The sequence below is a fragment of the Athene cunicularia genome (genome assembly GCF_003259725.1).
Source record: "Athene cunicularia isolate RWA chromosome 24 unlocalized genomic scaffold, athCun1 chr24_part1, whole genome shotgun sequence".
Taxonomy (NCBI): Eukaryota; Metazoa; Chordata; class Aves; order Strigiformes; family Strigidae; genus Athene; species Athene cunicularia.
The window spans coordinates 3,154,395-3,180,614 of NW_020799132.1; the positions used below are offsets into that span (position 1 = coordinate 3,154,395).

General features: G+C 59.2%; 1 protein-coding gene across 1 annotated transcript in view; it reads right to left on the reverse strand.

Moving 5' to 3' along the window:
• Nucleotides 1-21,772, reverse strand: part of IGSF9B (immunoglobulin superfamily member 9B) — a 31,090-nt gene extending 9,318 nt beyond the window's left edge. Inside the window, exons 1-18 of the mRNA XM_026863574.1 lie at nt 21,520-21,772; nt 20,249-20,395; nt 18,552-18,703; nt 17,397-17,514; nt 16,525-16,666; nt 15,858-16,003; nt 13,322-13,464; nt 12,292-12,432; nt 11,280-11,396; nt 9,571-9,663; nt 9,313-9,463; nt 8,871-8,994; nt 6,173-6,348; nt 5,291-5,517; nt 5,041-5,125; nt 3,595-3,756; nt 2,794-2,839; nt 42-1,667 (exon numbers count right to left, since the gene is read on the reverse strand). Of these exons, the coding sequence (XP_026719375.1) occupies nt 42-1,667; nt 2,794-2,839; nt 3,595-3,756; nt 5,041-5,125; nt 5,291-5,517; nt 6,173-6,348; nt 8,871-8,994; nt 9,313-9,463; nt 9,571-9,663; nt 11,280-11,396; nt 12,292-12,432; nt 13,322-13,464; nt 15,858-16,003; nt 16,525-16,666; nt 17,397-17,514; nt 18,552-18,703; nt 20,249-20,395; nt 21,520-21,772 (4,049 nt within the window). The remainder of the gene's footprint in view (nt 1-41; nt 1,668-2,793; nt 2,840-3,594; nt 3,757-5,040; nt 5,126-5,290; nt 5,518-6,172; nt 6,349-8,870; nt 8,995-9,312; nt 9,464-9,570; nt 9,664-11,279; nt 11,397-12,291; nt 12,433-13,321; nt 13,465-15,857; nt 16,004-16,524; nt 16,667-17,396; nt 17,515-18,551; nt 18,704-20,248; nt 20,396-21,519) is intronic.
• Nucleotides 21,773-26,220: the final 4,448 nt, after the last annotated feature.

Consider the following 26,220-nt stretch of genomic DNA (forward strand, 5'->3'; position numbering starts at 1 on the left):
GGCCGGGGTTGGGGGGGGCACCACGGGGCTCACACACTTACCCCGTGGCGGCTACCGTGGTGGATGTCGGCTCCGGTTGGAGAATCTCCTCGCCAGCCCTCCTCGGAGAGGGGATGTCTCCGAAAACATCCATGGTGTCCACGGGCAGGGAGGAGCCCTGGGAGCCAGAGTAGCCGGTGGCCAGGGAGGCGAAGGTGGCAGTAGGTCGGTAGCTGGGGCTGCCTCCCCGGCTGCTTGGCGCGGGGGATCCCGTCGACGGCGTGGACTTGCGGGAGAAGCTGACCGCCGCGGGGGGCTGCAGGGTGATCTCTGACACCTCAGCCTGCTGGATGAGGCCCGGCCGGGGCCGGGCACGGGCGGTCAGCTCTGGGGAGCTGTTGCGGGAGCTGAGGGGGCTTTGGGTCAGAGGTGAAAGCCTCGAAGGTTGTAGCACCACCTGATGTAAACTGGGCTCAGCCCTCCTGACCTGCCGAGGGCTGGGCCGAGGTCGGGGTTGGGGCTCGTACCACCTGGTGTCCAGGCTGAATGTGCTTGTGCCGCTGGGGCCGACGGGCTCGGACGGTTCGTGGTAAGGCAACACGGGTATGCCCATACCTTGGCTGGTATGTCTTAGCTGCCCTTGACATCCCATGGGTTGCATAGGTTTGTCCTGCCACTTCGTGGTGGTGGGCACAGAGGATTGGCCCCTGCCGGGTGACTTGCCGGTCCAGCTCTTTGGTGCCTCCAGGGGCAGGATGCCCGGGTAGGACGCGGGGACCACCTGGAGGGATGAGGGGGGCGGCCCCCGAGGAAGGCAGCCGGTGGGCTGGGTGCCCTCGGCCGCCTCACACGACTGGAGCTGGTGGGGGAACGGCGCCGGGGCCGGCTCCAGGCTGCCAAAGGGGAATTCGGCCCTGCCCCAGGGTTCAGGGGACCGGCCCCCCGTGGGGGTCTGGGCCAGGGGCAGCGTGCTGTTGGAGACGTTCTCCCCGTTCTCTTCGGGGATGGTGGGGTGTCCAAAAGGCCCCTCGGGGGGCAGCGGTGGGGAGGACATGACCGAGCTCAGCGGGCTGACTTCTGGCATGTAGAAGGGCGGTGGGTCCACCTCCCCGGGGCTGCTGCTGCTGAGGTAACCGTAAAATTGGTGGTGGAAAGCCCGGGGGGCCGGCGGGCGGGCCTGGCCGGTGGCCTGCAGGGTGCCGGGACCCTCCAGCGCCCGGTGGAACCGGGGGCTGTATGCTGGTGGCTGAAGGTAGGACTCCTGGCTGGAGGAGAGAGGGGTGAGCTGGGCTTTCAGGGCGGTGACGGAGGTGGGGACAACGGGGTCGTCGTTCTCCTCATCCGACTGCCTGAACTCCGGGTACATGTCTGTCTCCTCCACGAAGGGGAAGCCCTCGATCCGCCGTGTCTTCAAGGAGGGCTCCATCTCCGCTGGGTCCATGACGAAGCGGCCGTCCGGCCCGCGGCTGATGAGCTCGATGGGGGTGGTGGCCTCGGCTTCGGCCTCCGCCTTGGAGACGCTGTACTTCTTGCTGCTGATGGCTCGCTTGGTCTTCTTGTAAAGGGAGAGCTCCTTCTCCTTGGTGGGGCTCAGCATCCGCTTGGCCTGCGGACCCTGGTCGTCGGAGGACTCCGAGGGGGGACGGAGTGTGCGGATGCTCTCGGGACTCACCTTGCCGGAAGACAACCTGGACCACAAGGGAGAAAAACCGAGAGAGGGGACTGTCACCTGGAGAGGAAAGGAGGTCTTCTCACCCAGAAGAACTGCCAGATGGATCCGGAGAACAATGTACTAGCAACTCTCATGAGGAACCACAGGGAGAAGTTTGCAGGGGCTAACCAGGATGGCAGAGTCTTGCCTGGCCACGGCACAGGCCAGGGGACCAGTAGTAGCACACGTCAGTCCCGCTCCTTGGAAGCGGAGCTTGGCACCCTCAGCATCCCCCTCAGAGCAGGGAGCTCATACCAACACTTTGCAACAAGCTCCATCAACGCCTTACAACAAGGTCTGCAGCCCTAGCGGGACGAAAGACAGATCCAGAGCTCACTTCCAACTCCTTCAAAGGTTTTCCTACATACACCTGAGCTATCCACACCCAGGAGAGCCTCCAAGAGGAGGTAAATGTCCCCTCCTGCAACTCTCACTCAGAGATGCTGACAGATCATTTCAGGCCAATATTTTATCCCATTCTCAACACTCAAACTTCAGGCTGAGAGCCTCAAAAGGCAGAGAGCATCAGAATAGTTCACTCATCCCTATCCAGAAAGCCTTGGACAAACAGGACTGAAAGGCAAAAGGTAACAAATCCAGAGACAGTGCAGTGACAACCCACCACCATTGGGCATGTGTGGAAAGAGGCTGTGGCAGGGCACTCCGTGAGAAAAGACACAGGTGTAAGATTTTCTGAACTGACCAAGAAAAACCAGAGCCAACAGAGAATCACCCAAAAACTACACTCAGCTTGCACAAAGGACTCCGCACGCAGCAGGCTAGCCCTTCTCCTAAGGAGCCCCTTCAAGCAGGGTGTGCAGCTGAGTTCCACAAGTCAACTCCAGCTTTGGTCAACGTCCACAGATCCGACAGGGACCCAACGGGCTTAAAGTCCGCTGCATTTGGCCCTGCCGCTTTCTGCTCCAAAGCCCATTTGCCTCTTGTGAACCGTCGTGCTCCCACAGGTTCAGGGAATGCCCAAAACAACTCATCAGAAGCAGCCAAACACGGTCAGACATTTCCATTTCAGCTTTGCAACAGCTGTAGGAAGGAGGCACCTTGAAGACCCACAGCCTGGTGCCACATCCAAGACAGATACTTACGGGGACTCCAAACTCTTCCTGCAGTGGGTTATCGAGAGAGGAGGGTCTGGAAGAGAATAAAAAGGGGAAAGAAGAGAGAACGCTAAGGAGGCGCAACACGACAGAGGCAAGACAAACTCAACATCAAGACAACAAAAGACACTCAACGAGAGGCCAAGGTTTCATTGCTCCAGCACTTTAATGGTTGCTAACAACAAACAGCTCCCGTCACAGGGTCCTGCCCGTCCTGCTGCCACACTCTCGCAGGCTAGAGGAGAAGGAGCCAATTCCCCTGCCCGCTCTGGCTCTCCCAGCCGCCCTTTTCCCTGCCAGCCGCTCCTGTACAGCGGCTGCAGCCCCAGTTTTCGGGAAGCAGAGCGGCGGGGGTCTCCTTGGCAGGGGTCTTCTCTAGCCTAGCGCGGCGGTCAGGCACTGCCCGCTCCGGGCTGGGCAGAAAACAGCTGGAGAGCCCAGCACCGGGGTGGGGAGGACCTCGAGGAGGTGAGTGGTGCCCCCACCCATCTCTGGCCCAGAGGACACCCCAGCCCTAAACCCCCGGCTCTAGGAGTTATCACCACGCGAGAGCGCTCCCTCGGAAATCCCAGGCTAGTTTCTCTGTCTCCTCTTCACCCACCCTGCCTCTCCCGCTCCCGACCATGGGCGCTTTCAGGCACAGCTGAGGGATGAAGTCAGGGCTTCACCTGAGGACGCGCACGGGCGGAAGAAGAGACAGACAGGGAAGAAGGTTACCACCACAACACAACCAGGGAGGAGAAACGAGGAAGAGGTGGGAGGGAGGAAGGACGCTGGGGATGGACTCACCTTTCTTGCGCTTAAGCTTGCGTTTGCGTTGCTTGTTGACAAAGCAGGCGGCGAGTGTGCTGAAGAGGATGGCAGCAGCCAGGAAGCAGATGGTGGCAACGATGCCAGCCAGCACTGGGCGGGCTAGACCCTCGTCCGTCAGGTCAGGCTGAGGGAATACATCTGGGGGGAAAAAACACAACATTCAGGTGTTACGCACACACCCCTGCCTGCTGCCTTCCCTGGGGACCTACCACAGCGTGAAGGCAACTGGTAGCAGGAATGATAATCTTGAAGTAAAGACCCTGTTTCCAAGCCAGCCCAGGTGGGAAGGGCACGCAGTGCTGCTGCAGGCCACTGCTAAGGGATTTAGTGACCTTGCACCAGATAAACCTTTTTATTGTAGCGGACGGACCCCCAGGGAAGAAGCCTCCATGCCACACAAATACGTACAAGCGCACACAGCTGCACTAAACCTGCAGTTATCTCCTGGCACAACGACCCGCTGCAGCAGCACATGGCTATTTTATCCTGTTTACCAGTGCTTCCTTTTCAGCTTTTCAACGAAAATTGGGCTCTGAACGCCCGTGACGCCCCTTCGCTAACCACATCTACACCCAAACCACCAGCAGACTTCGGCTGTGGCCATTTGCAGACGCAAACCCTGCCCACGCCAGCGCTCCCACATGCAGGATCAGCATGTCTTTGCCTACTGGGACCACCAGCTTTCAGCCTGGGAGGGCAGCTGCCCAAGGCCAGGGCACACGCACGCCCTGGGGATGCTGCCAAACCTCATCAGAAAAACTGTGCGAGAGGAGGAAGGGCACAGGCAAGCAGGCAGCCTGCAGCAGGCAGGCTCTCCACACCGCGCCGGCACCACTTGAGGGCAGAGAGAGACTGCTGCATTCCTGCGTGAGGCAGAGCTGGGTGGCTCCTCGGCTTTTCCATGAAAGCAGGGTTCGCCGCATCCCCATCTCCTGCTGCTCTTGTCTTCCCCATCACCATCACGTCCTGTCCCTTGCTGGAGGAGCATCCCCCGAGCTGGACCGGGGCGCAGGGTACGTGCAGGAGCTGCAGCACGTTGCAGTCTCCTGTAGAAAAGCTTTTTTTTTTTCCCCCTCCTGGACTCTGCACTGCAGTGCTACGTTTCCCTCTCTGCACCTTTCATTCCCATTTCCAGGCTGCGCAGTGCCCGCTCGGAGCTTTGTTCTCCAGGCACCCCCACAGAGCCGAGATGCGCTGTCACTCTGCACCAGCGGACAACACCGAGCTCTGCAGGAGGGACTAAATGGGGCCGTTTGTCCTCACCCGCCCCGAGTGCTGCTGATCTGTTTGTGTCAGGAGGCAGCACGGGGCCAGCAGCATGCCCAGGACACCAATCCTAACCCATCAGCCCAGCTCCCAGCCTCAGCGTCTCATTCAAAAGCACAAAACCAGCTGGGGGTAGAGGAAGGAGTCACCCCTTACCTGTACTGGACACACCAGCAACGTTGCTGGGTTCGCTGATGAGATCCTGCATGACCGCCAGGACCCGGAACTCGTACCAGGTGTCCTGAAACACAAGCACATCCGTCACGACCCCCACCACAACCCCCAACCTTGCCCAGCTGCTCCTTGAAGACCCCAGCAAGGGCGACCGAGCCACCCCAAAACCTTCCCCAGAGCCACAGCAGATGGTACGACACCAGAGGTGCGGTGTGGGCAGGCCCCTGCTTACCTGGGACAAGTCCTTGGCAAAAAACTCGCTCTCGGTCCCCAAGATGCCGTCATCCAAGATCTCCCACCTCTCCGCGACACGGAACTCCATGATGTAGCGGTCGATGGGGAAGCTGTGGTTAGCAGGAGGAAGCCATGACAAGAGGACGCCTTGCTGTGTCCGGTTGGCTGTTAGGCACCTCGGTGGGGTAACCAACACCAGAGGCTCTGGAGTTGTTACAGGGAATGCTGTGGACAGAGCAGACAGGACAGGGACACCTTTGGGATGGCCCGAGGGGAAGCGCAGAGGATGCTCTTCCACACGTGCCCCAGCAGCAGCAGATGGACCACCACAGCAGAGGCAGTTCCCATCTTCCATGAGTTTAGGGCACATCTCAGGCACAGGCTCTCTTATCCAGAGACATAAAAGTGGCTTTCCAAAAAAGCAGGGGACTAACAATGCAGTGAGTCCAAGTAAAGGGGCACAGCACTAGAAAAGCCTCCTGCTTCCTGCCCCCTCTGCCCGAGATGGCCCCAAGGCAGGTACCAGCATGAGGCCCTTTGTGATAGCTCCTGCTCTGAGCCGCACGCAAGCGATTTTGTGCTCTATTAATACCTCCTGACCCCAGCTGAACTTAAGGAAGATCTGAAAAGTGACTGCGCTACAGTACAGTTCTCCCACGCTGCTTCTTAGGACAAGCTTTCAGGAGCCTCACGCATCCAGCAAAGCCTACGACCTTCATCCAGGACCCTCCACAAACTATCTTCTAGGTGGCTGGAAACTACTGCTGCTGATCAGCATCTCCATCCCCAGAAAATAGGACACACGGACCAAGACAAAGGGCCACCTCTCCCCACGCACTTCCTGAACGCCCTCCTCTCCTTCTCTCCACAGACGACCTACCTAGAGTGTTCACAGTGACCACCTCACTGAAGGAGCTGGTGCCCAGCTTGTTTTGAGCCAAGACACTGAACTGGTAGGCAGTCTCCGGTTCCAAGGTATCCACTAGTAGCCAACTGGAACCAGCTGGCACTGGGAGAGACAGCCAGTCGTGGGGGCCAAACTGGGCTCTCTTCATCCTGCCAAGAGAAAAGGAAGCATCCTCAGGGAAGGTGCCTTCGACAGGGAGGACAAAGAAGCAGCATTAACTTCTCGAGTGAGAATGGAGCTTTCCCGAGCAATGGTTTGGTTTGACAGCAGCGATGTGTATGGACGTGGGGCAGCCACTCGCCACCCAAGAGCTGGCTCAGGGACGGCTCACACGAGGACTGCCAGGCACGGGGCACCGTCCCGTTGGGCCACACCAGCATCCCCCAGCTCATACGGCCACAGCTACCAGCCCTCCCCGCTGTTGTGCACTGCCTGCACCCTCTGAGCAGGGTCAGGGACAAAAGCAGTGCCAACAGCCCCACTCGGGGGTTATCTCCATCAGATTCCCATGGGCAAAAGTGGCAGCTGGTGCATTTTTACTCTGGTGAGTGCTGCAAAGGGGATGGCTGGAGTAGGAGATGGGCCCTGTTCCCATTTACACCTCGATAGCTCCCGAGCCAGAGCCAAGTTTTCCCTCAGCTGTAGCCTTGTACATGCAGTCCCACAAGACACATTTAACTAGATCACCGTTTTTGCCATATTTGCACAAGTTGGGGGCTGCCAGCACAGCCCAGGGCATAACCAGGGGTTCAGCAGCGCAGCAGAGGTTACTTGTGAGGAGCACAGGACAGGTCTAAACCACAAGCCCCGGGCCAAAAAAGGCTCCCAGAGCCGTGCCAGTGCGACCCCAGCCCAGGCGAGCGTGCAGCCACCTCCACAAGCCATAACCCCACCGCCAAGCACCGCGGCAAAAGGGCCCCACGGCCCGAAGCAGCGTCACCGCGCTGCGACGATACTGCAAGTATCAGTAGAGAGATGCTGTAGGGAGCCCCAGGCCCTTGCTGCAGGTTTCGGTGGTGTCCGCAGAGGATTTGGGAAGGATTACTGCAGACGGTCTGTTCTGCATAGGAAGCGGGCATTTCTGTAGCCACCAGCATACAGGCAGGTAAATCCACCAAATAATCTGCCCCTGTAAAGGGCAGTGAAGAAGCAGCAGGCCATCACCCTGAGAGGGTTTTCCTGCAGCACTGAACCCCCACCGACCAAGCAACCCATCTTCCCCGCGCTGCTGTGGGCAGGCACACAACAGCAAGGGGTGAGAGTGGAGAGTTAACACAGCACTGATTTCCCCCCAGGGATGGGAGCCCACCTGTGATGAGGGAGAGCACGCGTGCAGGTGGGATGCTGTGGTGGCCCTGGCCATCCCCCCAGAGCGGGGTTTGCATTTCCAGCACCAACAACCGCAGAAGCAGGAGGGGAGCATGAGCTCCTCAGGAGACAGAGCCGTGTTTTGCTCAAGCATCCCATAGCCAGAGCAGGGAGGAAAACCTATGGACGCCCAGCACCATCCCAGATCCCTGGTCCCAGGGAGCAGCACAGCCCCCAGGGCTCACACCCAACCTTCCGGGCAGGATGGGTCTCTACCTCCCTATCCCTGTAAACTCCCTCGGGTAAGCTTCGTGCTCTCCCCGTGCAGGGTCTGGAAGAGCCTCGAGGAGGCAGGAACCCAGCAGCAGCAGCTGTCAGCTCCCTCTGAGGTGACCACCTCCTTCCCAAGGACGTTTTTATCAGAGCAAAGTCTGCACCACTCTGCTCGCTCCCTCATTTTTCCCCTCTGCTCGCTCCATTTCTTCTTTCCTTCTCCTAACAGACTGTCCAGCCCCAGCCTCAGGCTGGAGCAGAGCAGAAATTATTACAGGCTGCATCTACCCTCTCTCCATGCTATCAGCAGTCTCCACTGGGGCAAATTAAGGCAAGGAAGGAAAGAGAGAGCAAGGAGAAAGGCTGAAGAACACCAGCCCAGGCCTGGGAAGAGAAAGCGTCATCCCCTCCCCATTTCCAAGTCCAGCTCTTCAAAGCCAAGAAGAAGCCAAGAGCAAGTGCAGAGCCCAAAGAAAACCCTGACCTCGCTGCAGCTACATTTCGCCCTCCCCTGCCCTGGCGGAAAGCCAGCATCCCCACTGTGGGGTGGTGGGATGCCCCCACTGGCTTTGGGTAGCGCAGGCTGGCACGGGAGCGATGGGAGCAAAGCCCCACGAGGCTCAGAGCTGATCGTGAACTCAGGTGGGAATTAAGCACCTCCAGAGAGCCACACAGCAAGGAGAGATCATTTCTGCTTAGTCACAGCTCTTCCAGGACGCACTCTATAAAGGTGGTATTTTCCATCCTCTCTCTGGCTCTTAAGCTTCATAAACAGTTTATCTTGAAATTAGATGCCGGAAGCAAAGTTACACGAATGCAAAGCATCTCCTTTGTACCATAAGCAGAATAAAACCTGCTGGGGCAGATGGAAATACTGGCTAGCACAGAAGGGAGAAGAAACACAGGAACTACGTGATCCCACCACCACCCATCTCTCCGAGACACCGAACGGGAGCTCAGCCCTGCAATGCCCACGGGCGTAGAGGCGGGCAAGGCCACCCTCCCCACCCTCCTCCCCCTCGGCTGCTCGAAGCTCGGGTCGGCTAGGAAAGAAAAGAAGCAGAGAGCAAAGCATGCCGGGATGACTCACAGAGGGCCGTACCAAACTGAGAAAGTCTGCTCGTATCCACCGTCGTAGCCGGGCTCCCAGGAGACGTTGGCAGAGGTCATGGCGACCACAACGTGCACGCTGGTCGGGGCGTGAGGGCTTGTGCCTGTGGAGGGAGAGGGAGGGGTTAAAGGGGAGCAAGACCACGAACCAGCTGGCAAAGGCAAGAGGGCTGCTCCCAGCCATGATTTGAGGGGATTCCTCTTGCACCAAGCAAAGACCACGCGGAATTTCTGCTAGAAACAGCAGGAGGACAGCTGTGTCCGCAGGCGGCCAAAATAACAGAGCAGAAAAAGGCACCTCCACCAGTAAATAACATTGAAAGGAGACATTCCTCTTCACGGGAAGCATCCCCACCTCCTGCCTTGCCCATGCACTGCCTGGGGGACTCTACCCAAGGCCCCGTCCCCCGCCCTGCCCGTACCTACGACGGTAAGGTGGGTGCTGGCAGTAATGCTTGCGACGATGTTGGTGGCGACGCACTCCCACTCGCCGTGGTCGTCCTTGCCGAGGGAGCGGATCTGCAGGGTGCCGCCGGGCAGCGTGTTGTGCTTGCTCCTGCTGGGCTTCCCTACCTTGGGCAAGGAGCAGGGGGGGGAAAGCCGGGCAAAGAGAGAAAAAAGACACGACTCAGAAGCGGGTTGCGGGGCAGGGCGAGGCGGTGGCGGGGTCACTAAGCTACCTGCGCGGGCCAGGGAACGCCGCCGGCCACCAGCAAGGGATCTGGTCTCTCCGGTCGTGGCAAGGCAGCCGGTTCCCCCGTTTTCGAGAGGACCTGGCGGGGCAACGCGAGAGGCACGGGTCAGGGAGGCTGATGCTCAGCGCTCGCACGCAAGCGGAAAACCCCCACGGCACTCGCACGGACACCGAGCCCAGCGCCGGGGCTCAACCTCCAGCATCCAAAGCTGAAACTGCTGCAGAGGAAGGTGCACCGGCCACCCCCAGCAAACACCCTCCCAGGCTGGGGAAGGCACCGCCTGCCCCAGGGGATGCCCAAACTGCCCCTCAGCCAGCAGCAGAGGGGCAGGACCCTGCACATCAGAGATTTGGGCGGCAAGGGCCCCACGGGGACACAGGAGGATGGCGTGCGTGGAGGTGCCTGGGAGCTCTCAAACCAAGCGGAAAGATGGATCTTGTAACAACTCATGTCTGCACTCATCAGCCAAAGTTGTGCAAATCCCACGTTGACCTGAGTCCTCTTCAGCCATTCTTCATGCAGAGGTCTCTGCTGATCGACACGGGGACCCTCGGTTCGATGCCACACAGGATGAGCAGAGGAGTGGACGGGCACGTGGGGTTACCAGCGCCAAGCACAAGTCTTCAGGAGTCCTTCAAGAGACTGGTCAGCGCTGCTGGGCTGATGGGGAGCGAGGGAGCTTGCTTCTGCCACTGGGAAACTGAGCCCAGCCCAAGCCAGCCCTGACTGGAGTCGGGGGGGGATAAGCCCAGAGTCATGACATGAGGAGGACCGCCAGAAGGCATAAGAGGGGTTGAAAAGAAACCTGAATAAGAATTGTGAAGGGAGGGGGTTTGGGGAGAAGAAAAATAAGACTGAACAGCCAAGAAGTTTTAGGTAGATCACTTGCAACCCGTGCAAATCACCAACTCCTGCTGGTAAAAGGAACTCAAAGAGATCCAGCACCTCACACTGCAAGGACTGAGGACGGCGCCCCTGGGTGACGCAGGGACCCTGCTCACTCTTGGGACAGGACATTTGATGGGATGCTGGCAGGGGGACAGAGCCCAGAAGTCCCCTGTACGGTGGCTTTCCTACAGGAGCAGTGAAGGTGGGAAGCGAAGGGCAGGCTGGAGGAGGACTGGGAAGCCCTGGGCTGCTCCCAGGCTGTTCCACCACACCAGCTCCTGCTCTACAGAAAGGGACATGCTGAAATCATCGTGTCCGGTCCAGCGTCATTAAAACAGCTTCTTCCCAGGGTCTTCAAAGTCACGGGGCAGCAAAGCAGCTGCCGACCAGCCCAGCCCCTTGCCAAAACACAGCCAAGAGACCCCCAGACACGCTCCAGTGGCACATCCCTTCCCACCACAAGAACAGGGCTGCTGTGTCCTGCCGGTGACCACCTCGCAGGCCAGCGAGGAGGAGGGTGTCCTGTGGGCAAGCACTGGTGAGGAAGAGGAGGGACGGGGGGGGCCGGGGCAGGGGCAGCGTTCAGCTTTGCAGATGCTGCCGTGACGGTTTCGTGGGATTCAAGTACTCGGTGGCCACAAGCCGGGTTTCCCCCACCCACCTGCGGGACAGGACGGCAGTGGCTCAGCCCAAAGCGAAGCAGCTGTACCTGCAGTTTGTTCTTACCGGGACAGAGTGTGGCTTCTCTGTCTGCAATATTCACCAAAAGCCAAAGGCACTGCAGATTTGTCTGGCAGGCCGGGTACCTTTCTCCAGGCGATGATGGGAAAGGGGTCTCCGGCAGCAGCGCAAGGAATCAACAGCTCCCTCCCTGCCTCCTGTCTGTACTCCCAGCCTGGTAGCACCGTGAAATAGGGGGGGTCCTGCAGCCAAGGGAAAAGGCAAGGAGCATCAACCCACACCCACTCCCACACCAAAACCAGCCCTTTTGCAAACCAAACACATCTCCGGGTTGGGAAAGGGTGAGGCATTGCGAGGAAAGCCACGGCGGAGAGGGTGGTACCCCAAATTATACACCCGGAGGGAAGTTTTCTCTGAAAAGTCGCTGCACTAGGGCATCTTGTTCAGGTTTTAAAGAGGAAAACGGGGGAAGAAAACCCCACCTACATCGCGTCAGACATCAACCTGATTTCACCAACTCCGCAGCCGCCGTAGCGGATGCGCGTGTCTATGATACACAAAGCGTTATTATGTGAACCTCAGCGAGAGACCATGAATCACCGCCTGCAAGCACGGGACTTTTTGTTCAGGGAAGGAAGAGGCAGCAGCTCCCACCCCAGCCGCACCAGGAACTGCACTGGGAGCCCAGTGTGCCTCAGGCTCCGCACGCAGCAAGAGCACGTGAAGCATCTCCCGAGCTCAGATCATCCATTTATTAAAATTCTCTGTGAAGCCAAGCCCAGGTCAGCAGGGCTAAGCGTTCTGTTGGCAAAAAGACCATCCCAGGGACATGTTTCCTCAAACCACCCCAGGTCCAGCGCTACCAAAGCCTTATACTCATATACGCTGGGCATGGCCCAGCCTGTGCTGAAACCCATGCTGCTGCTCCTGCAAGGCATTTCCATGACACACATTGCAAAATCCACATTAAAAAAGCCCAATTACAGCGTGAGATACCCCTGCAAAGCACACATCTCATGCTGCCCAGACTGGGACCCTAGCACCCCACACAAAGCTGCAGCTCTTCTCGGCACGAGAGGCCACAACTCCTGGCAAATATGCCCGGCTGCAGAGCGAGGATTTTAGGAGGCGAGTTACCTTCAGTACCAGTCGGGCAGGGGGAGACTGGCCCATCGTACCCAGGGCGTTATAAGGCACACAGGTGTAAGTGCCGAGAGCATCTTCGGTTGCCTCCTCTATCCGGATCGACCCGTCTTCCAGCAGGTTCCAGCCAGAATACTGCAACAGTGAGAAAGAGGGAGCTGACTTATCCCTTACTCTCCCCTCCCAGTTTATTATTTTCCCTTCAGCCAAGCCCCCCACCTACACCCAGGGCAGCTGTCGTGCCCCTGGGAGATGCCCAACTCAATTCCCACCATCCAAGTCATCTCCTCAACTGCAGAGAGAGGAAATGGGGGCAAGATCAGCCCGTCCAAAGGCAGCCCTCCTGGGAAGGGTTGCCCTGCTCTATCCACGCCCAACGACACACAGGTTTATCTTGCAGATTCTCTCCTCCCTACACACAGCCAGGCTTCTTCCAGTAACCCAAAAGATTTAACATCAGAATCTATCGAACCCCAAGTAAAACTCGTCTTGGTGGCACCAAGGAGACAACTCCACCCCAGGGGCTGAAGGCACCAAGGATCAGGAACCCACAGCAGCAGTAGGTTTAAATGGGATTAAAAAACTTTGGATTGTTAATATTTAAGCAAAAAATTTAAAATACTGAGTGTTTTATTTAAATATTTAATGGCTAATATCCTTGCTTAGACTATCAAACCATGATTATAGGAAGACAGAGACTTGTTAAAAGGGTCTTTTATCCATCAGTTGCCATTGGGGGCAAAAAAAAAAATAAATCAGGGCCATCAGGAGGTGACTTTAGAAGGAAGCAGGCATTAGGTCTGGGAGATGCAGACAGCGCGTCTACAGACGCCCTTGGCTCTGCACAAGAACCTGAATTAACTCTGCCCACAGCTGATAAGGAAAAGCAGCATCATCCCACCCACGGGGCTTCCTCTCTCCCGACGGGCAGGGTGCCCGACGATGCTCACTGGCACTTGCAGAGGACACGAGGGTCCGAATCCCTCCGTGCCCCCACACGTCCCTCCCCTGGGGGCTTCCTTACCTTCTCGATTCGCAGGGGACGTCCGTCTTTGTTCCACTTGACCAGTGTGACCGGGGGCTCTGCCTCGACCGGGCAGCGGATGTATCCGTGTATCCCGATGGGAACGTAGATGACAGGGGGCATGTTCACCACGCGGGCAGGATCTGGGAGAGCAGCAGCACCACGTTAGCACAGGGAAAGAGCTCACCTCTCCCCCACCACCTGGCTTCAGAGGATCTACATCGCTTCTATAATGAATTCCAAACCCCACCGCCACCTTGGCTGCTGCAGGCTGTTATCTCCAGGCTTGCTAAACACAAATCCGCTGTAATACCTCGCATTTCTGGGAGGCTTTACTCATGCCCAGGGTATTCCTGCCTGAGGCTCATTAAAAGTTGCATTTAAAAAGAAACATTAAACACGTCTGCTCCCACATCCACAATGACTCGTGTCCTGCTGAAGCCTGAGTTGCTCCACCATGGGATGTCTACACGGCGTGGTGTACACCCAGCAAACCACCCTTTTTGGGTTTTTTTGTCTCTTTGGTTTTGTACACCAGCAATGCAAACTATTTCAAACCCTGAGCCTTAAAACACACCAACTGCAGCAACCGAGACGGGAGAAGGAATCCGTGGCCGGGCTGCCGTGAGCCCTTTACCTCCCTGTCTGTTTGTACTCACAGCTCGTGCCTCATCGAGGCTGGGTCACGCTGAGCATCAGCCACCTCCACCCTTTCCAATAGGATGCAAAAAGCTTAAAATACGTACCTAACCCCCACCGCACTGCACCACCCACGCAGAGAGGCGTCTCGCAATCCTCCAAGTCTAGAATGTGTCATTAACAGTGCTTCTAAGAGCTTTTTAATTAAGTGCGAGTGGGTTGGAGAGAATCTAGACTTTCTTTAATAAGAAGCATTTTTTAAAAAAAAAAGTTACCTTTAATAAGGAGAGTGAGTATTTCTACAATCTTGTCTAGACACCGGCAGCACAAGGTTATGGGAAAATCCTGACGGGGCTTACGCTGCATTAAGGGATGAACTCATTTTTTTGGGGTGCAGCATCCCTGTGCCGCTGATGCAAAAAGGCAAAGCCCAGAGTAAAGGTAAAGTGTTTAGGAGGAGGATGTGGGGCTGCCCTCTCCCTATTGCTTTCCTGGGGCAAAAGCTGCCAAGTTTGGGAGCTCTGCTCCCTTCCTGCTGAAACATATAACCCCAACCTCTCCCCGAAACCGCGTGCCCCTGGCAATGGCACCATAACCCAGATTGCCGAGTGCTGCCTGGCTTTACCCTCCTCCGCTTAACTCCTCTTAGGAAATGTAATCAAGGGCTCTGGCAGCGTGGGAGAGGGTAATGGGATCGAGCCTTTCACTACTAGGTCACTGGCTGGGGGCCAGCCTGGCTCACTAATGACCTGGAGCCATGTCCCCATCTGACGGCTGCCTCGGTGGGAAGCCTCCCTCCTGAGGCATCAGCTCCGGGACAGATGAGGAAATTTGCTCTGAAGGGGTTTGCAGCACAAAAAAGCCAAGTACACCTCCTCGTGCCGAAGCCTCTGACTGAGCAGCAGATTGTCCAAATGCCTTTTTTCCTGCTATTTTAAACAGCTTGACGAGTGGTCCTGGATTAGCGGCAGGACAGATTTAATGCCCTGAGGCTGCATGTTTTCCCAGGAGCTGCCCAGCTGGGCACATCCAAGACGCGAATCGGGCTCTGCCTGGGCACGGCACCAGCCACACCGTGCCCCTGCCCCTCCAGCCATCCCCGTGAGGGAAAGACTGCACCCACCAGCCCTTCTCACAGCGGCTCCGCACCGGCGGGGGGCTTCCCAGTAACCAGCACCGGGTCTACGGGCAGCAGCTCTACGGCAGCCTTCAAAACACAAGTCGTGAGCCCACTTTGCTCAAGCCTGTTTTTCATTATAAAATAAAACCGCTGCAGTCTTTGACAGCAAAGCAGTATTGCAATTGTGAGCGGCAGCAATTGAGGCCATTACTGTCGAATACCACAGGACGCCGGTGGCACACTACCCATTACCGCCCGGGGAGCTGGAGAGAACAAGCGTGGGAAGCAACGCTCCTGCTACAGCCCCTTCTCCTCTGCTTGTTTAGATCAGTTACCGCCTAGAAAATATGACACACAAAGCTACCGAGCTCACAGAAAAACCACGCCGCAGGAACAACGCCCCATAGTAAATACCAAAAAATACAAGCAGGTAGTTGAGACCGAGAGCCCTGATCTGATGTTTCCCTGCCCGACATGATGCAGCCGATGAGGACGACGTGCCGGCGGCAGCGGTGGGAAGATGCCCACCTCATCAAAAATCACTCCCGGCAGAACGGTGCTACCCAAGATGATCAGGTTATTTGCTTTCCTGTTGCCCACACCCTACAAGCACCCGTGGGATGCTCTCAGCCTGTTCCTGAGGATGACTGCATGCTCGTTCGAAGGCTGACGTCACATCAATGCGAGAGCCTCCCAGCAACACAGCAGGACAACAGAGACAGGTATTATCAATCCCAGCCCCATCCTGAAGGATCAGGCCCTGCTTCCCGCACTCACACTGCACTGTCAGGTAGGCAGAGGCTGATGGTGAGCGGCCCAGGCTGTTGCTGGGGATACAGGTGTATTTTCCAGCATCCTCTGGCTTGACACGGAAAATGATCAGCGTGCCGTCGATCAGGATCCGCACCCGCAACTTCAGGTCGCTGAGAAAGAAAAAGAGAAGGAGGATTGTGGGGAGACCCAGGGTGGTGGCCCCAGCATGATAAGGGAGCAAGAGGACACACCACCCTGCCAGCTGAAAGCTCAGAATCACAGAATCATCATTGGAAAAGACCCTGAAGCTCCTCCAGCCCAACCATGACCCTCCCCCTGACCGTTCCCAACTCCCCAGATCCCTCAGTGCTGGCTCAGCCCGACTCTTCAACCCCTCCAGGGATCCCGGGGACTCCCCCCCTGCCCTGGGCAGCCCATTCCAACGCCCAACATCCCCTTCTGCACAGAAATCCTTCCTCAGAGCCAGCCTGACCCTGCCCTGGGCAGCTTGAGGCCATTCCCTCGGGGCCTGGCGCTGGCTCCTTGGCTCCAGAGACTCATCCCCCCTCTCTGCCCCCTCCTGGCAGGGAGTTGCAAAGGGCCAGGAGGTCTCCCCTCAGCCTCCTCTTCTCTAAACGGCCCCCCCCCCCAGTTCCCTCAGCCACTCTCATAAGACATGTAATCGAATTACTTCTTGAAGTAGACGTTCTCCTCCTCCCAGTACCACAGGTAGGTGAGGTTCCCGGGGTACGCCTCGGCCTGGCAGGTGAAGAGCGCATCCTGGGAGATGTTGACCGTGATGTTCTCCGGAGGGGAAACGATGAAAGGAGGTCCTGGAGGGAGGAGAGAAAGGTGTCAACCCTACCAGTACAACTGTCCCCACAACGGTTACTCGGGCTCAGCTCCATCACAGCATCATCAGCTGGGGGCTGGAGAGCTCTGGGGCTGGCCCCTGACCCCCCGGGATCACAGGGCTGACCTCGAGGATCTGTTATTCCCACCCCTTTCCCCAAATCTCTGCAGCTTTGGGGAGGGGGACCCTGCACCCATGGCCCACAGCTTTGCTTCTCCCAGGACACACGAGCTCCCGCCTGCCTTCATCCCGAGCACACTTCCAGGGTCGCATTCCCCGCGAGAAAAATCCAGGGGGAAAAACAGCAAAGTGCCAGGAGCCGGCAGCAAGCGTCCGCAGCTCGCCGCCATGGCGAACGCAGAGGACACCCCGCGCTCCTCTCTCTCCGCCGGTAGCTGTTGACCTAATTAAAGATTTATTTAATAAAAGAAGGAGCAAGGAGCGGGAGGCCTGCCATGCATCACCGCTATCTGACGAGGCGCTTTGTGACAGCCTCGATCTCTTCCCCCGTTTCCCGAATAAAACCGAGCTGCCGTCGGGGCCCAGCTGCTCATCGGCACCGCGCTGCCCCAATTAAGCGGATTCTTCCGTCCTACAAACAGGACGAAGGGCCACGGGGCACGATGCCGAGCCCATGAGGGGTCCGTTGTCCCCACGGAGGCCCCTCACAGCCCGTTGGGGACAAGGCGGAGGGGCTCGGGAAGCCTCACCTTGAACGAGCAGGCGCGTGGTGTGCACAGCCTCTCCCTGGATGCTGTACGCCCGGCAAGTGTAGGCACCCCTGTCCTCCCGGCTGACGGAGAGCACTGTCAGGCTCCCGTCGCTCACCTGGGGATGACAAGGGAAGACCCTGGAGCATGGGCAGGGACCCCCCAGGGGGGTGGGGATGCGCCCTAGCCCCGGCTCGGCACCCTCCCTCCCCACTTCCCACAGCAGAGAGCTGCCGGCGCTTTTAAGGGCGGCTGAGAAAGGGTTTCCCCGCTCTGCAAGACTTCGGATATTAATAAACCAACACACGCTCGACGCCAAGGGGAAGGGAAAAAAAAATTTAAAAAAATAAAATAACCCTGGTAACATTATTCATCTCCCACAGAAGCGACTGGCAGGCAGCAGACTCCAAACCGCTCCTGCCCAGCACCCCGGCACCATCCGCATTTCACACCGCACCGGAGCATCCCTGCTCCCCACCCTGGGGTAGGGTATGAGGGGGAGACCCCAGCTTGGCCCCCACGGGGCCACCTCCCAGGTCAAGAGGAGCGGCCGAATTCCTCCCCAGGGACACAGCGGGGACAAGATGGGTGAGGGACTGTCACCCCTGGGGTAGCAGCCCCCGCCGTGCACAGGGAGTCCTGCTCCCAGCCAGGCCCCCTCCTCTCCACCTCATTCTGCCTCATCCTTCTATTTCAATTAGTAACAAATGATTCCTAATTACTCTCATTAGTGCCTGCACTGATTCCAATGCCTGATTTACCAATTACAGCTCAGGGGGGAATCTCTGCTCAGGGAGCCTCTGGGATGCAAAAAGGGTCCTGGGAGGGGTGGAAAAAAAAGTCCTCCCTGCCCCCGTGTCCCAAGGCTGCAGCCCCCACCCCATCTCTGGGACCCGGCACAGCAACCAGCCCCCGGGATGAGAGTCACCAAGAAGCAGCAGGGATGCCGGTGGGGGGGTCTCCAGCCTGCACCAATGGGCAGCAGCGTTAGAGGCAGAGATGGGGGTGGGAAACGGGCATCTCGGCACGGAGAAGAGCTGAGAAAGCACAGCAGGCTCCAGGCACGGCGGAGCTGCAGCCACCATGGTCCCATGACACCGTCCCTGCTGGCGGGACAGCCAGGAGCCCCCACGATAGCCCCCACCACCCACCTACCTGGTACTTGCCATTGTCACCCAAAAGGTCTCCCTCTTTCAGCCAGGTGACGATGGGCTTGGGGTTCCCGAACGCCATGCAGGTCAAGGTGACGCTGCTGCCTTCCTTCGCCTCGACGTACTGCGGCGGCGTCTCCGTGAAAGTGGGGGGAGCTGCGGGGCAGGGGGACACCACTGTGACCCCCCCGTCACAGGTGGGTCTGGGGGAGGATGGCACGGGGCACGGGGACAGAGGGGAGGCTGCTGCCTGCAAAGGGGGGGACACGCCACGTGTCCCCAAAGGCCAGCAGGGCTGCAGGGACAGGGACAGCAGCTGTCACAGGGGCTGTCCCTGGGGACACCTGCTGAGGGCATCCCCTCCACGCCACAGCGTACCCCAGCCCTGTCCCCTCTCCTCCCCAGAAGCTCCGGGGCACGGCACCGTGTTCCCCCCCGCCCCACCACCCCGTTGCACATTAACTTGCTATTGTCAAAACACGGGAAAACGCCGCAGTGCAGATCGAAAGGCTCCTTCCTGATTAAAGAGGCTGGCAGGATTACAGCCCGCCCCTAATTACCAGAGGTTGTTAAAGCCCACTTTCGAGGAAGACAGGTTGGCAATTTAATCTGCTCGGGGGAAAAAAAAAAGAATTATATTTTGTTTCTCCCCAAATGATTTTTATTTTCCCCTAAGAAAATTAAGCGTTGTAATGCGCTGGGGGAAAGCCACAGCCTTCCCCCTGAAAGCAATTCCTCGGGCCGGGAGGATTACGGTTATAATTTTGTTATTAAGTCCCTACGTGCCCCGAGCTGCATACAACCCAAAAAGCAGATAATTTTGTAAAAGGCGTCGAGCCTGGGGTGGGACAGTGCTGATGGCCACTTCCAGCCCCTCGGGTCAGCGGTTTGCAGGATCCGTGTGTGCTGTGGAGGTGAGGCAGGCACCATCCTCCTCCTCCTCCTCCTTCCCAAGCCCCGCGAGCTCCTCAGCAGGCAGGGACAGGGCTGGTGTGCTGATGGCCCCGCTTGCAAAGCTCCTGCTCACTAATTGGGCTCAATTAGGTGGCTCTGCTCTGTGCGGCAGCCCAGTCGCCCCCCCAAAGGGTAAATTAATTGCTCAAGGTCAGGCAAGACCAGCGAGGAGCTGCCGGTGCCCATTTCTCCTCTCCAGCCACCCCACTGCAGCAGGAGAGGCACAGTCCTGCTGCTGGGCTAGAAATAAAGACCTCTCCTGACGTGGAAAATGACAGTTTGCTAATTAGTTTAATACGCAGCCTTAATAAAATGAAAAAGTAATTTGAGTGAATCTGAATTTCAAGAAAACAAAGATTTGATTTCCTGATCTGTTTGTTAAGAGGAGATTCATTCCCAACCCTGCTTCTTGATGTCTCTCCTTTAAACAAGCTCTGCCTAATTAAACTGTGGGATACCTAATAAAAGTTTGTCCCTTTTGAAGTCACGCCCTGGCTGGAGCAATCAGCCTGGATGGCTTCAGGCTCACTTGTCTACAAGACACAGATACCAGTGATGTCCAGCATCCATCAGAAACACCCGTCTGGGTGCTGGCACTGCCCGCAAGCATCGCCACGGCCCCTCGGTGATGCTATAGCCCCCCATCCCCACACTGCGGCCCCTCGGTGATGCCATAGCCCCCCATCCCCATGCCACGGCCCCTCGGTGATGCCGCAGCCCCCCTCGCCATGCCGCAGCCCGGCTCACCGTTGACTGTGAGGTGGACCCAGCTGCCGTTGTGGAAGGTGTCGTACTGCTGGTCCAGCATGAGCACTTTGCACTCGTACCAGCCCTGGTCCTCGGAGCGGACCTGCTCAATTCGCAGGGAGGCTTTGTCGTGCAGGCTGGCCCGGCCTATGGGGAGAGCATAGCCATGGGCTCGGTGGCCCCTGACCCCGTGTGATGGCCACCCACCACCAAACCAGCCCCCCGCCCCGAGCATCGCTGCAGGGGACACCTGTGCTGCAGGAACTTTGGGGCTGGGCAGAGCCCCACTGTCACGGGTTTGGGGCTGGTTGAGCCTCACGGCACGGTGCTGCCGGTGGCAGCCAGCCGGCAACGCGCTCGCCCATCTGGCGAGGAGGGCAGAGCAAGCTGCCACGGCCAGGCGAGGTGCCTCGAGCAGCGTCTGCCCACAGTGACACCGGCCTTCTGCTCCCGGCCAGGGGCTGGCGGCGGTACAGCCGGCAAGCAGGTGTGCCCCAAGGCTCTTCTCCGGCCTGGGAGCCTCCCAAAAAGCAGCACGGCCCCGCCATAACCCTGTGCACAGCCCAGGAAACTGGACCAGCAGCAAGGCAGTCCAAACCTCCACCCCAGCCCGGCGACTGGGCTCCAGCATCGCTCAAGCATGAGCTGAGTTTGGCAGGGCTCAGCCCAAGCTCAGGTCTCCAGCATCGCTCAAGCATGAACCGAGTTTGGCAGGGCTCAGCCCAGGCTCAGGTGCTGGCATCCTCCCTGCTGCAGGACTTTCCAGGGGAGCAATTTGGGCAGAAGAAGCCCTGCTGAGCCTGGAACCAGGGTAAGACCCAGGGTAAGGCCCTCAGGATGCTGTTCCCCAAGGAATGGCACATGGAAAGGGGCCTGTCCCACCTCGCCACCCCACTCCGGGCTGGTCCACGTGGCAAGGTGGCACCTTGGCGAGCGGCCATGTGGGCTCTGCAGCTCCAACCTGCCACCTTCGCCCGGCACGTGGACCCAACTCCATCTATCCCTGCATCCCCCCAGGCTCACAGCTGCTCCGGGGCGCAGCAGCCGCCGCTGCCACCACGCGTCACCCTGGGTTTCTCTGCCTCGCTTGCTCCCGTCCCACGCAGCCCAGCTGGCTCCCTAGCACTGCTGCTTAATTAAAACCAACTGGGTGGAAAGCGAGCAATGAGAGACAGAGCTCGCGCAGTTTCTGATGGAGAAACAGGTGGAGCGGAGCCGTGCATCCCAGGACACAGCACATCCCCTGCACACCCCCCCCTCCCCGGACTCACCGGCATACTCCGGGTCGACATGGGGAGGGTAAAACCCAAACTTGATGAAGATGGGGATGGGGACGCCGAACTTGAACCACTCCACGACATAGGGAGGGGGCTGCCCCGTGAGCGGGTGGATCACGTCGCATCCCAGGATCACGCTCTCGCCAGCGCGAGCGGTCACGAACTCGGGCTCCTCCCTCGAGCCGAGGGCACCTGTGAGGGGACGAAGGAAGAAACTGTGTCTGATCCCACTGCCAGACCCTGGCATTGGCCTTAGCCAGAGGACAGGGACCCCAGAAAAGCCACAGCAGAGACGATGCCTGTCCCCAGGCACCTGGCTCCGCCAAGGGCAGCCCCCGGGTCTCCTCTGCCCCAAAACCAAGCAGGGGTTCCCCAAGCTCCTCCACTCAGCAGCCAGGGCCACCCCAGGGCTCAGGATGGTGGCCACCAAGTCCCCACTGCTCCAGGATGGCTTCCTACCCCCTGCACCGGGGCCAGGATAGTGCCCAGGGGGTTTTGGGGATGCCCTGCTCTCAGCAGAGGGGGTGCATGGAGCATGCCTAGCGCTGCTCCCCACCCAGCAGCACCATCAGGGCTGCCCTGCATCCCTGCAGCGGTGAAAACGCTGCTTTCGCAGCCCCACTTGTGCCCCCGAATCCTCTGGCGAGCGGGACTGAGCGTGCAGGGACCTGCAGCTCTCCCGGGCTGAGCCCCCGGAGCAGCGATGCTCCAGCCAAGCCCGCCCATCCTCGGGTGTCCCCGAGATCCTGAAACCCAGCTGCGACCTGCATGTCAAGTCTGGCACCCTGCTCCTCCCGGCTGGGGTAATTAAGCAGGGCTTTGGTCTCAGCCTCAAACGAAGGCGCTGCTCCACCCCGGCTGTGCCTCCCCGCTCAGCTGCAGCCTGTCGTCATCCTGCTCTCACCATCAGCAGCAAAGCTGCATCCTCAGCACGGCTTTCAGGAAAGGAGAGGGAGGGGAAAACCCAGGGCTGAGGGGAGCCAAGGGGGGGTCCCCAAAACTGCAGGCGCCAGGTTCAGCTTCACATTTCCCTTCCCACCAAGGAAGGGACCCCCCCCAACCTCCTCCCCTCTTTTCCTGGCACACGCGGCCACCGCCTGCTCCACGGGGGATGCTCAGGGAAGGATGCTGGGGGAAGGATGCTCGGGGAAGCACGTTCCCACTCCTCCGCGCTGCTCCTCGGGGCCGCCGATGATTGGCGGCGAGTGACATCACCGCTTCCCCGCCGCGGGAGCCGAGCATCACCGGCTATTTTTGGCTCTGGCACAAGCGTGTACCGGCGAGAGGCCCGCGCCGGGCCACCCCACGGGCTCGCCGACCGAGTGCCCCCGCGGGAAGGGGAGCGGGGTGCACCGCCACCGAGGAGCCCGATGACCAGCCAGGCATCCTCCGAACTGGATGGCGGCTGTTTAACTGGGAGGGCCGGCTGGTAGCACCGAGGAGGGGGATGCCAGGGTGCAAAGCTGTGAACCCACCGCAAGGAGCAGAGGCTGCATCGCGCTCAGCCCCGCTACGGGGGTCCCGCATGGCCACGTCCCTGCCTGGACCCCAGGCGGGCGGGGTGACTGCTGTGCACACACGTGCCATGTGCACCCACACATGCACCCAGCTCCTGCACCCCCCCCCCAACTTTGCACCACCCTGACGACACTCTTGCACCTCTCCAGCCCTCGTTGTCGCTGCATCGCCGATGAGCTCAGGCGTTCGCAGCCTGTCAGTGGGGATGGTGTCAGTTCTCCCCTGTCACCCTGGCAAAGAGCTACCAGGACTTGTCCCGACCCCACTGTGCCCATCCAGGGAGGAGGGGCTGTGCTGCAGGGCTGGGAACCCCCCTCCCTGTCCACGGCCCCCCTACACCGATCAGGGACAGTGGCCGTCACGTGCTGCTCAAGAGCATCCAAGGACGCGCGCTTCCCCGAGCAGGTCCCCAGCACCTCCCCGCCTTCAAAGGGACAGTCCTGCTTTCCACCAGCAGCAGAAGATGGAGGGGGCAGCACCTCAGCCACTTCCCAAGCCCCCCAGCTCCTGGCATACCAAGGTGGGGTCTTGGTTTTCAGCTCCTCAACGCCAAATGGAGCCTGGGATGCTGATGCTTGCCCAACTGGAGAAGCACGTTGCCCAAGAGGCCACCCAGATGCCCCAGGGATGGGTGTTGAGGAGTCACACTGGGAGCCCTACACTGGGATCCCCAACTGGCTCCCCAGCAAACTGCTGGGTGACATTCCCAGGGAGGGGATGAGCCAGCTGCTCCGCCGGACCCACGCCTGGCCGGGACCACCCAGGCGCAGGAAAATAGGTCAGCCCCAGCAGCTTGCAGCGCTGGTGTCTGAGCGCAAGGCCGGTGGGGAATTGCATGCATGGCTGAGCATCACCTCCCCACACGCACAGCCAACTGGCAGCCACGGTGGCTAACTGGCCCCCAGCTCTCACCGGCTGCCACCCGCCCTGCCACTGGTCCCCGTGCCCTCCTGTCCCCGACTCCAGAGACAGCAGGAAAGCACTGGGGAGGTGTTTTACAGACCACCCCCACCTTGGGTGTCCCCAACTTCCCAACCTGCTAACCCTGCGCTCCCAACCCCAACCGAGTTTTCCTTCCACATCCTGGCTGCTGAAGGCATGTGAGTGATAGAGACTGCAGCTCTCAATTCAAAGAAGCATTTCTCACCCCCACATTTGTGGGGAAACGCTTGAAAACAATCCGCAGACGCCAGAAGAAACAGAGCGCAAACAGACAAGGTATTTTTAAACCCACTTGATTTTTTTCCCAGCTGAGTTCAGGGGGGTTTCAGGGCTCAACCTGTGGTTCAGAAATAGGGTCAACATCAGGGAGCCGCAGCGGGGACGCAGACCCTGAATCCCCGCTCGGTGCGGGAGCTCACATGAAGCTGGGGGATGCCTCGTAAAGAAAAACAAGTAATCAACAGGCTTCGTCATCCAAGCAGATCCAGGAAAAATAAAAGCACGCCGCGTGCCAGGAGGCAAGAATACAAGATGCGGAGGTGGAGTTGAACAGCATCCCAAAGGGAGAGGAGGGAAAGCTGCTGCCACGTAGAGACGGTGCCACCACGGGGCTCCCCAGGATGGCGATGCCAACGCTGGGAAGACCCTTGCCCAGGTCTGGGCATCCAGTTCCTCCCATCCCGAGAGCAGATATAAGGTGACACAGGACTCGGTGAAGCTGGTGGCACCCAGCATCTGGGGTCACTAGCTGAAGAGGGACCCTTGCTGCAGATGTTTTGTGAGGAGGACGGGGCTGTGGCAGAGCGAGTTTCCAAATGAAATAGCGCTGCACCTCGGCTCGCAGCAGGGGTAAACACCAACCCCACGGCCAAGGGATGATGGTGAAAAGCCCAAGAAGGCCGCCCTGCCCGGCACACACCCTGGGGTCAGAGAGGGGATCCCATCCTGACCCCCCATCCCAGGCACTCACCCCCATCCCTGTCCCACCGTGGGGACAAGCGCAAGGCCCCGAGCCTGGGGACCTCTCCTGCCTGGCGAGCGGAGACAAGATCTGCTCTGACACATCCCGCTCACATCAGCGGAGGTAGGATATGGTGGGGATCGCTGAGGACAAGGCCACCAGTGTGGCATATGGAGGCCGGCAGGGAAGGAGAGCAGGCAGCCACAGTCATGAAGCAAGGAGCGCAGCGACCACAGTCCAGGGCAGGGGACAGGTTGCACCCCCCACTGCAAGCTCAGTGCCCCCCTGCCTGCCCAGGGGTACCCATAGCCCCCCCGAGAACATCCTCCTGTCCCCCGGCAGGGGCCAGCCCCGGGGACTGGAAGCACAGCCCTTGCCTCCTCCCCCAGCTGGAAAGCAGCATCTGGGCTTTCAGCGCGATTCCTGCGTTTTAAACCCGATTTTCCAGATGGATGGAGGGCGATGCGCAGGTCAAGTGACACGCCTCAAGGTCATGTGGGGCCGGCGGAAGAGCGGGATCAGCTGCAGGGGGTGGCTCAGCGCCCTGTTCACAGTGAGACAGCGACTTCAAATCCCATCCTCGGGGACAAGGGGTGTCCTGTGGGACCACCACCACCATCCCCACACAGGCAGGCAGCCCCAGGGGTGTGGGGTGCTCCCACAGCAGCCCCCCACCCTCCACGGTGGATCCCCACTCCCTGGGGTGACACCGGTGGGACCCGTGCACACCTGGGTGGCAGGTCACCAAGCACACGGTGCACAGAGGTGCAGCACACAAGAAAATTACTTCATCAGGGTCACCCCCGTGTCTCCATTCACCCCTCCCTCTAAACACCACCAGCATCCCCACGGGAACCATCATCTCCCAGCAACAACCAGCAGCTACCTGTGTGCTCTCCGCAAGCTCCCTCTGCTCCCAGGGGGGAGACGTGCAGCCGGAGAGCGCTGCCAAGGGTGCTGCGATCTCCCCTCTCCCCAAAGCCAACCCGACGCATCCAGACCCACACAGCACCGGCACCCGCAGGCTGCCCGCATCACCCTCCCCAGAGAGCAGCGTGTACCCCCCCAGTGCTTTCACAGCCCCTCCGACTGGTAACGGGGCTGCAGGCAGCGCTCCGAGCTGCCCGCCAGCAGCTCCTGAATCACGCTGTTCCTGGCTCAGGCAGCCCTCCCACCAACGCCAGCCTCTCCGTCATCGTGAAGCGGGAAGGAAGGGAGATGTTTTTCCAAAGGCCAGCTGGTCGCTCATGGCCCCCCCCCCCCCCCCCCCCCCC